Source organism: Halichoerus grypus, chromosome 3 (assembly GCF_964656455.1).
Source record: "Halichoerus grypus chromosome 3, mHalGry1.hap1.1, whole genome shotgun sequence".
Classification (NCBI taxonomy): Eukaryota; Metazoa; Chordata; class Mammalia; order Carnivora; family Phocidae; genus Halichoerus; species Halichoerus grypus.
Genome location: NC_135714.1, coordinates 136193387 through 136204164, shown reverse-complemented (window position 1 = coordinate 136204164; position 10778 = coordinate 136193387). Strand labels below are relative to the sequence as shown.

The following is a 10778-nucleotide window of genomic DNA, read 5'->3' as shown; positions in this document are numbered from 1 at the left end:
GAGAGCTGTTAATCATTTCCTAGGAGTTTATGGGCTCTATTTTGTGTTTAATAGAATGTTATGAAGTCAATTTTAAAAAATCCCATTTAAAAAGGAACAACTGATACCATCTTCTATGGGTATAGTACTTCAAAATTGTGTTTATACAAATGATATTCTGTTTTATCCTTAGCACTTTTATGAGAACGGTTCCTGAACAAAAGGAACTAGAATCCCTTCAGAAACTGGCCTGCTTGATGTCGATCCGATAAAGGAGAACTAGTGAGTTCTCCAAAGGAAGATTTTAAATTTCCTTTTATATTTGATCCCTTCCCCCATAGCTTTTTTCCTTTACCATATACCTTATTCAAAAAGATTTCGTTTCACTGTGTGTTGTTTCACGGACGAGCTATTTTTACTGAAATCTACCCTGTTTGCTGGTGTTATGTTGCATGTTCTATTTTTATTTATGCTAATGTCCAAATATACGAAACACAAAACATTTGGGATTGTGATTTTATAATCAAGGTACTGTTAAAAGTGTTGTACCTATCTTTCTTTGGTGATAGGAGAACAAGTACTTACAAAATCAGCAGGGAGGTGAAGCTTGTAAAGCTGTAAAATGGAGTGGAGCAAACTGGACACCTGACTCGAGACCAAGACATCCTGGCCCAGTTTCATGCCGTCCGTCACCTTCCTCTGACTTGTGGCTACCTGGACACTCCACTTGTCCGTGTCTGCGATAATACAGACCGCTTCGGCAATCGGCTCATCAAGCACTGGGTGCTGAAAGGCAAACACAGGGGGTCAACTCTGCACAGCACTGCCAAGTGGCAATCAGAATGTCCAGAATGTTTCCGTAATTTAGCATTAGCCTGACAGTTCACAAGCTGCCAGCAGGAGCTACAGGAATTGAGAGTGTTATGGGGACTAAAATAGGAGTGTCATCAAATCGTCATTTGAAATTCACATGATAAAAATTGCATTTAAGCGGTATTTTTTTCTTCCACCCAGGAGGTACGCTATAAATGTTGTTAACGTTCACAGATAAGTGAAAAGCTATGTGCCCTCCCTACATTCCAGGATAGTAAAATTCCTTTCCTTTTGAAAGACTGCACTCTCCTTTTAAAATGGAGAAAATTAGAATAAGGTGTAGGATTCTATTGTCATTTCTCCAAAACAAGGTTAGTCAGGGCAACTTAATATTCCCTTAAAGTTATAGCTTTAATCATTAAGCAGTTATTTACTTAGTGACCATGTGTTACATACATAAAGCAACTCTAACAACCAACTAAAATCAGATGAGGGACAAATTTACCTAGAGGAATCCAAAAGGTCAAACGATGGCTACTGATGAGTAACTTAAAATGCAAAATCCTCAGTAACTATGTAGTTACGGATAGAGCAAGTTGACAACCAGTAAATTGTGCCATAGGGCCAACAGGGTAAACATTGAAGTGGTCAAGGCAAAGGGCTTTAAAAAAAAACCACCACCACACTAATGTCCTAAAACTGATCAAAGTGTAACTGCTTCATCACCAGCACCTGGAATAAGGGCAATGTGGCTCACTGGGGAGGTCATGGATGGGGGATTCTCCAAACATGAATTACTTTAGAAGGCTGCAGATCCAGATATGATAACAAAAAGGGACACAGAAGCTGGCTCACTTATTTTAAAAGGAGAAACTTAATGGGTACAAGAAATGTAAAAAAAAAAAAAAAAAAATCAAACTTGAAAAATGAGCATGAGTCATTTTTAAATCACTGGATCAAAGAGAAAAGACTAAAGACAAAGGGGTCAAGGGTTGAGACAAACCGTCAGGAATCTGTGAGCCCATTCCTTGAAGGAGGGGCCTGAATCTTTTCTGCCTGAATTCTTAGCCCCTAGCACAGGACCTGGCATTTGAAAAATGTTACTAAATTAAAATGAGACAGGTTAAGTACAAGCAAATGACAGAGTTGATGAGCACCCTGCATTCCCTAAAACAGCATGGTATTGCTGACTTCTATGTTTGTAGGTTCCAGAACAGAGAAGAACCGGCCAAACATTTACAGAAGAGTACCTTAAAAGAAATACTTGAAGCATGACACATTCTTAGGCTACTATATATCTAACACAGAGCTCCCTGAATATATCCACAGGGCAACCCAATGTCTCCATCCAATCATATCATTTAGTAACTACTCACTTATTTACTGAAGAATAAACACTCTTTTTTTTTTTTTTTTTTTAAGATTTTATTTATTTATTTGACAGAGAGAGTGAGCACAAGCAGGGGGAGAAGCAGGCGGAGGGGAGGGAAAAGCAGGCTTGATCCCAGGACCCTGGAATCATGACCTGAGCCGAGGGCAGATGTTTTACTGACTGAGCCACCCAGGCGCCCCAAGAATAAAGACTTTTTAAAGGAAGATGAAGTAAAGGAAATGTAAATTGGTTAAGGAAAAAAAAACAAACGCTGGAGAGATATCATGAGCAACTACTTTCGTTATAATTTAAGGGATGCCAGGGCTACTGGTGGTCCATCGCTGATTTGGTCTAAACTTCTTTGGGGTCAGAGAGTTGAAGCTTACTTAAGTTCCAATGATTCTGGAGATTTCTGATATGTATCTTTCCCAAGAAAACACAAACCCCACTAAAGAGATTTGGCTTATGATCTGGCTTATTAGTCAGTCTCTAAGCTTTCAGAATTTAAAGAACTCTAAGATCCAGAAGACCATGTTTGGATTTATCACAGAAACACACACCCATACACACCCTATGCCCTGGTATTCAATTTAAAATTCTTCTTAGGAAAGGCTCTACTTTTAAGGCACATGTAGAACTACAATAAACAAAAAAATTACATGTATGCTTTTTTTTTTTTTAAGATTTTATTTATTTGACAGAGAGAGAGAGAGAGAGCACAAGTAGGGGGAGAGGCAGAGGGAGAGGGAGAAGCAGGCTCCCTGTTGAGCAGGGAGCCCGACGCGGGGCTCAATCCCAAGACCCTGGATCATGACCTGAGCTGAAGGCAGATGCTTAACCAACTGAGTCACCCAGGCGCCCCCGTATGCTTCTTTTTAATACCAACTTTTTCTTTTTGGCTGTATCTTAATCATAGAACAAATTAAGCGTGAAATCTGTCAGGGCAATTTTTTAAGTTCACAATTTTATCAAGTTCCCGTGTGTACACCAGGGTACACACAAACACATACACTTGGCAGCAGTGGTAACATACATGGAGCAGTCCTTCTGGGAAATTAAGTAGCTTAAGAAATGCTGTAAAACCTAAGACTGAAAGATTCAGACACCTATTAAAAGCCTGATCCATCCATCTGCTATTCTTAGGGCCTGGAGTTTGGGCGTAGAGACTAGAAAAAAAGAAATGAGCAGGAGAGGCAGGGCATGGCTGCATCCTGGTGGAGACTTTGGTCTCCTATGGATCTTAAGAAAAGGAAGATACAATATGGATAGCTATCAGCTGGGCAAAGTAATTTTATAAGATTCCTCTTCTTAATGTTAAAAAACCCTTTAAGGAGTGGGGGGCACTTTGTCAGTTTGACTAAATATCATCAGAAAACCAAAAAAGCCCCCATCATATATTTACCCCTTTAAAAGTTCTCCTCCCAACCATTAGTGTCTGAGATTAAACAGCACCTCTGATGTTTTGAGTTTTGAGTGAAAATCTGAAGGAAATATTAATATTAAAAATAGTCACTTCCCCTTAAAAATGCTTGTTTGGTTGAAAACTTTATGAACCTTAGGGACACTGTTATGTATCAATTGTCCTTTTCTCTCTCAAACCAAAGAGAATTAATTTCAAGGTACATTTCTTGCCCACAGAGTTCACTAAATTCTCTTACCAGAATGAGTCTGCAGAGGTGCTTGGGTGGCTCATTCGGTTAAGCGTCTGCCTTCGGCTCAGGTCACGATCCCAGGGTCCTGGGATTGAGCCCCGTGTTGTGTCGGGCTCCCCGCTCAGCGGGGAGTCTGCTTCTCCCTCTGCCCCTCCTCCCACTCGTTCTCTCTCTCTCAAATAATGAATGAAAAAAAAATTTTTTTTAAAAGAATGAGTCTGCAGTATGTTTCTACATTCTCCATAATCTGAGATTTCCAGAAGTGCTGCCCTATTCCCGCCCTTACAAGTGCCCACACCCCGCTGAGTGCACATCCACTACCCAGGTGGCAAGGCAGAGCTGCCAGCCCTCCTGCCCCTGCTGCTCCCCCCCCGGCCCCTCTTCCACACAGCTGCCAGCAGCCTCCGTGTCCGTGCCTCCCTCAGAAACCTGATCAGACAACTGAGAAACTTCTGACAGAGACTGGAGGATGACAGAACGCTGGAGATCAATGGAGAGCTGTAGGGGATTGTCAGGGTGGATGGCCAATCTCCATCAGAGGAATGAAGTCTCGGCAATAAAGCCAATTATCTTTTTTGCCTTGCTCTGCTCTATGGGAGTTAGAAACAGTCATTTATTTAGCTCTACTTTGTCAATATCTCATTTATCCAATCTACTTTCCTGTACTGATTTCTCAAGATAAAGTGACAAATGAAATGCTTCGTACTATAGGTCTTTAAAGGTTTCTCAAATATCCTTTGGCTATTGTTTTTGTTAAATCATCAGATTAAGTATGGTTAATTCATAGCCACCAGGATTTGTGGATCTGTTTTCCAGGAGTTCTAGATGTCCAGGACATTCCAATTTCAGGGTTCTGGACCAGATCTCTGAGTACACAAAATATGCTGCCTTGGCTTATACACCCATGACTTCTGCCTAACTTAAACTCCCAGAACCAAGAAATGTCTACAAGGTTTGAGTAATCAGAAGAGCCATGGTTCGGATATTTCAATGAAGGGCAGTGATAAGACAACTGCAAAGGCTCTGAAGTAAGACAGGTTTGGGCTTGAGTATCACTTACTACCTATGGAACCTTAGAAACTTGTTAATCTGGGCTTTGGTTTCTACACCTGTAAAATATGACCTAATTCACAGAGTTTCTGTGACGTTTAAGTGAGGTTTAATTTATGGAGGTTTTCTGTGAGGAAAAATGTCTACGAAATTTGTGGCGCACTTATTTGCCATGTTCGATTTGCTCTCTTGTACCACCCCCCATCTATATTAATCACGTCCACAAAACCCTCGAACTTCCTAAAATACCACATCATCATTTCCCTTACCAACTCAAAAACCTACTCTAGCACCTATCAACCAAACACCTAAGTTCAAACTTTTTTTCTCTTTTTTTAAAGATTTTATTATTTATTTTTGCGAGAGAGCTGGGGGGGGAGGGAGGGAGGGAGAGGGGCACACAAGCGGCGGGGAGGGGCAGAGGGAGAAGCAGACTCCCCCCCCCCCCCGCCCACTGAGCAGGGAGCCCGATGTGGGGCTCGATCCCAGGACCCAAGGATCATGACCTGAGCCGCAGGCAGATGCTTAACTGACTAAGCCACCCAGGCGCCCGATTCAAACTTTCCTTTTTCCATACTTAAAGCTCTTTACAGTGTGGGCCACATTCACCTATACATATTTACTTCCAGGACTCTCTAAGAACCCTCTTCTCCAGGCTGAGAGGGCTCCTGCCTCTTACCTCAGGCTGTGCCCAGAATGTTGTCCCTGCTCCCTTCTAAACTCTTCAATCTTTTGGGGGCCTCTGGGTGGCTCAGTAGGTTAAGCATCTGCCTTTAGCTTAGGTCATGAACCCAGGGTCCTGGGACGGAGCCCCATGTCAGGCTCCCTGCTCAGCAGGGGAATCTGCTTCTCCCTCTGCCCCCATCCCGCTCTTGTGCTCTCTCACTCTCTCTCTCAAATAAATAAATAAAATATTTAAGAAAAAAATAAATGTTGCTGGAGTGGAGGGGGGTGGGATGGGGTGGCTGAGTGATGGGCACTGGGGAGGGTATGTGTTGTGGTGAGTGCTGTGTATTGTGTAAGACTGAGGAATCACAGACCTGTACCCCTGAAACAAGTAATACATTACATGTTAAAAATAAAAAATTGTCTTTTTCTAAATAAATAAATTAAATAGATGTTAAAAAAAAAATAAATAAAATCTTGAATTTTTCAATCTTTCAAGGACCCAACTTAGGTCCCACCCCCCACGTCCCCACCTCACTCCACAATAAGACATTTTTCCCACATTCACTGCTCTTCTTTTGACTTCTGAGGGTTTTTACAATCTACAGTTTCTAAAATTTTTTTATTTATTTAAGAGAGACAAAGAGAGCATGAGTGGAGAGAGGGAGAAGCAGACTCCCTGCTGAGCAGGGAGCCCAATGTTGGGGCTCGATCCCAGGACCCTGGGATCATGGGCAAAAGCCCAACCGACTGAGCCACCCAGGCGCCCCTACAATCTACATTTTGACATTTAATCACACTGTCTTAACTTGTTCTTTTTTTCACATCTGTTTGTCTACTCAGTGATTACATAAGTAACTCAAGGAAAAGAAATCACATTTTCTTTTTCTTCTGTAGCCTCTGAAATGAGCATAACAAAATGCTAGGCATGTGCTAAGTATCTAACACATGCTGGCTCTGTTGAACAATTCTCTATGCAGATTTCTTTATTTTTGGATTCAGTCCAGTTCCTATTAAGTCATCTGCACAATTATTAATTTATTTCTTTTCCATGTACCACATTTAAATGACTAACATTTCATGTAATCACCTATTTTTAACTTAAGGGCAGGAAAATACCATTCTCACATATATGCTTCCTATAACTATTTATTAATTCATCATGCCATTTTTCCTGTGGGGCGGCCAGGAACACAGCACTGCTCTACAGACAGAAACACTAAGGACAAAAATGTAAGAGCTTATTAAGTATCTTGGTATGTCAGAAATATAAGCTAGTAACTCATGCGTTTCCAACTTTTAGCTCAGTGAGTCTGCCAAGCCCTCTACTTTGAAATCCTAGGACCTCGTCAGGGTGGAAATCCCTTGGAAGATAAGACTGCAGTAAGTGTGAATGACAGTCTCAACTTAATGTCAAAATAGGAGAAATGTAGTTGTCTCTATTAAGACTTTGTTAAGAAACTTCCCCATCTTTACACTGTTGGCATTGCCCAATACATACTCTGAGCTGACCCTTTATCAAACCTCAAAGATGTCCACCTCACATGTGTATTACAGACAGTGGGAGTGTGGACAGACTTCTGTACTCATAACCAGCTCCAAAATATGCAGTTATAATGGGGCAGGTTTGATTACTAGGGACGAGACACTGAGCAGCCTCTTTCAAACATACAGGGATCAGGTGATTTATGATTCAGGCAATTGGAAGCACCTCCCTGTATCTTTTATTCATTTCTGAAATATTCTGAATAAAACATTAAGATTCCTTGGCATCATTTGAGTGTCAATTTGTTATTCGATATAAGATAATTCTGGTACATATTGTAACTTTATTAAACTGAACTTGAATAAGATGCCACATGACAGAATGCCTTTTAAAAAGATTCTCGAACCATTCCGTTACAGCATCATGACTTAGTAATACTGGCCTTTACATAGCTTCAAGTGAGGCCTTTCATTAGTCCTATGAAGTCAACGGGATAAGTAATGCGGTAAGGTTCACCTTCTCAGCACCTGCTCTTGGTTAAATGTCCTCAGATCCTCCTTTTTATTCTTCTACCTCATTAGAAGTGAAGGCCCACCTGCTTCACCATATCCTCCATTGCCTTGGAGCTGATGACTTAAGCAATGTAACAGTCCTGGGCCGACCCACCCCACCTCTGGATGGATGCGAGCCACACATGAGGACGGCAGCCACGTGTGGACTGCTGACTGGTTTTGTTTGGTTCCCAAACAAAAAACCCTTCAGTGTCACATTCATTCAGAGAAAAGGAGCCTGGTTATCACTCACCATTCTTAAACACTTCTTCCAGTCTATAAAATCGTGCAGTATAATACTGTCTTTTACTAAATGCTCAGCATCTAGACTTTCCTGACAGCACTTTTACCAAGAAACAGGACAGACAGAACCTCCTGCGGTGGGGCGCCTGGGTGGCTCAGTTGTTAAGCGTCTGCCTTCGGCTCAGGTCCTGATCCCAGGGTCCTGGGATCGAGCCCCCCATCGGGCTCCCTGCTCAGCGGGAAGCCTGCTTCTCCCTCTCCCGCTCCCCCTGCTTGTGCTCTCTCTCTGTGTCAAATAAATAAGTAAAATCTTAAAAAAAAAAAAAAAAAAAAAAAGAACCTCCTGTGGTGGTGAAGCCAGCTCTGTCTGCAGGTTAAAAAGATGCTCATCAACACAATCAGCCAGAAGAGTCTCCGGTTTCCTGAGAGAGTCACATGGTCCCCTGAACCCTCCCCTGGCCCCGCATACTCATCCCCTACCGACCCCCTGGTACGGACACCACTTCCAGGAAGTCCTTCCACACCTGTCCTGTGCCTCTCACTGCAGGAGACCCTACCGCACTGTTTTTACTGCTTATTGACTTCTGTGTACTTCCTGTTATAGATTTCAAAGTCCTTGAGGACAGGTGCCATATCTTCTCTTGGGCTGCTTACAAGTTTTCTTTGTCTTTGATGTTCTCTATAGCTTAAGACTGGATTTGTTTGTATTTACACTTACTCGGGAGTCAGTGTGCTTATTTCATCTGAAAACTCGCAGTCACTCCTTCTTCAAATACTGTTTTCCCTCTCCTTGTCTGTCCTCACCTTCTGAATACGCTATAAAATTTTCTCGTTCTAGCCTCCATGTCACAAATTCTAATTCTCTCCAGCGGTATTTAATCTGCTCTGCTCTTCAACCTACCCCTTGGGATTCAATCCTAATGGCCCTTTTTTCACTTTTAGAAGTTCTTTGTAGTCCTTTTCCAAATTTAAATAATCACTTATCACATCATCCCATCTCTTTATTAAAGGTCCAATTCCTTCTTTTTTATGACCATAACCATTTTAAACACAGTAACTTAATAGTTATTTCAGATTGTTCTGGGAGTGCTAATTGTCCAGCTTGGATCTGCTTACTCTCTCTCATCCTGATTTCCTCATACATGGTTTGTAATCTCTGAACATGAGCCCATCTTGTTGGGGTTGTTTGTTTTATGGGCTCTGTGTGTCTCTTAGAAACAGATTCAGTGGCAGTCACTAAAGGCTTAAGAGTTAAAGTGGAGAAGAGGAAAAGCAGCAATGTGTGCCTTATAAGCTGGTGGTTAAAAGAAAGTGTCCAATGTGCTTCCTTCTGCCAGAGTCCTAGAGGTTTCAATGCTTCTGAATTTTACATTTATTTCTTGTTCAGGGATTCCCAAGTCACTTGGGTAGAATAAATCTGGACCTCCAACCCACTCACAGAACGGGCCTGGGGCTTTGATTTCTCACGGGTGACTTTATTTTCTCCCAACCAAGTTTCCAACTTGTTTCTTTGTTACCTCACCACTTATGGCTGGAGTTTTCTAATCCCCCTTTCATGGAAGAATAGCTCTTTGAAGCTCCAGGCTTCATGTAAGGGGCTCAGTTCCAGGTCCCAAGCCTTATATGCATATGAGACTACATCTTTCATCCTGAGTAGACCTTAGAAACTCAGCACCCAATTCCTAGGATCTGTGTCCAGACTGAAATCCCAGAAGGCCATGGTTATATTAGCCCAAACTTACTGTTCTGGCTTTGATTTTGATTTGTTGCTGGCACAAAAGGATTTCCACTTTTCTTCATGCACAGATATTAGAACAACTGGGCTGGATGGGGATGGCACTATTCTACCCATCATGTCTATAGTTTTAGAGAGGAGGCACGCCATTTGCAGCAGCACAACATGGTACTGGAATCCTCCCTCCTCACCTTGACTATGACTGTAAACACAGCACCTAGCACACGGTATTTTCTGATAGGAAGTAAATTTCCAAGGCATGACTCTCCTTCTCTTCCCTGAAAGCCATGTGCAGGCTCCCTGCCTCATTTTTGGCCAAACAAGTCAGCTGGACCACCTGACATGCCACCATCAGAGATTTCTAGTTTATATCAAGCAGGCTGTTAAACATATGAAAATACCACAAGAAGTAATAATTATATGATCTTATCATAACAATGTAAGCATTTCTTTGCCAGAATTTATTTTCTCTTGGAAACAGGTTCAGTGGCAGTCGCTAAAGGCTTAAGCGTTGTGATGAGGTGGAGAAGAGAAAAAAACCAATCATTGTGGACCACGGACAATGCTGAGGGATCTTGGTAGGTATACCAAGGCCGGGGCTCTGGGAAGCCCAAAGACATCATGAAGACATAGGGCCCTGGTGGCAGAGGGAAGGAGGAGAGGGTCTAGTGAGGTGGTCTGGGAGGGGCTAAAAGGACATCTGACTTTCTGTGGGTTTGTGCCTGCGGCGGTCATCACCAGGCTCACTAGGCTGACACCCAAGCTCAGCCTACAGCCTTGTGGATACAGTGCACAACCTTGGGCACAGCTTAATTATCAGGCCTGTCACTTGCTGAGAAAGAAACAATTTAAAGTCCAGGAAAGGAGCTCAAGGTCAAGAAGAGTCATTCGACTAAAGCCATGTGATGATGTACAGGACTCCAAAATAAAATGCAAGTAGGTTGATAAGCTTTTTTACAAAGAATGGCATAGATGTCCAAATAGTTTGTACATAGTGAACAAACTTAAGAAAACATCAAAATTAGCCATGTGTCTAATATTTACAAAATGCAAGGGCACTGAAGCCTGAGAGACCTATAATAAGCTTTTTACTCTCCTTTAGGTAAAGAAAATGAACACAGAGCCAAAGGCATCATGTCTAAACACATTACTCTTCCCTTTTATTTAAAAAAAAACTATCTGCCATTTCTCTTTAGAAGAAACAGACAGACCAATCATCACAGTTTTAGCC

The 10778-nt window shown here is 42.0% G+C and overlaps 1 protein-coding gene across 4 annotated transcripts in view; it reads right to left on the bottom strand.

The window, feature by feature from the left end:
- FNIP2 (folliculin interacting protein 2) overlaps positions 1 to 10778 on the bottom strand; it is a 137848-nt gene that overhangs the window by 8759 nt on the left and 118311 nt on the right. For all 4 annotated transcript variants that reach the window (XM_078069367.1, XM_078069368.1, XM_078069369.1 and 1 more), the window contains one exon: positions 565 to 765. In XM_078069367.1, the coding sequence (XP_077925493.1) occupies positions 565 to 765 (201 nt within the window). The remainder of the gene's footprint in view (positions 1 to 564; positions 766 to 10778) is intronic.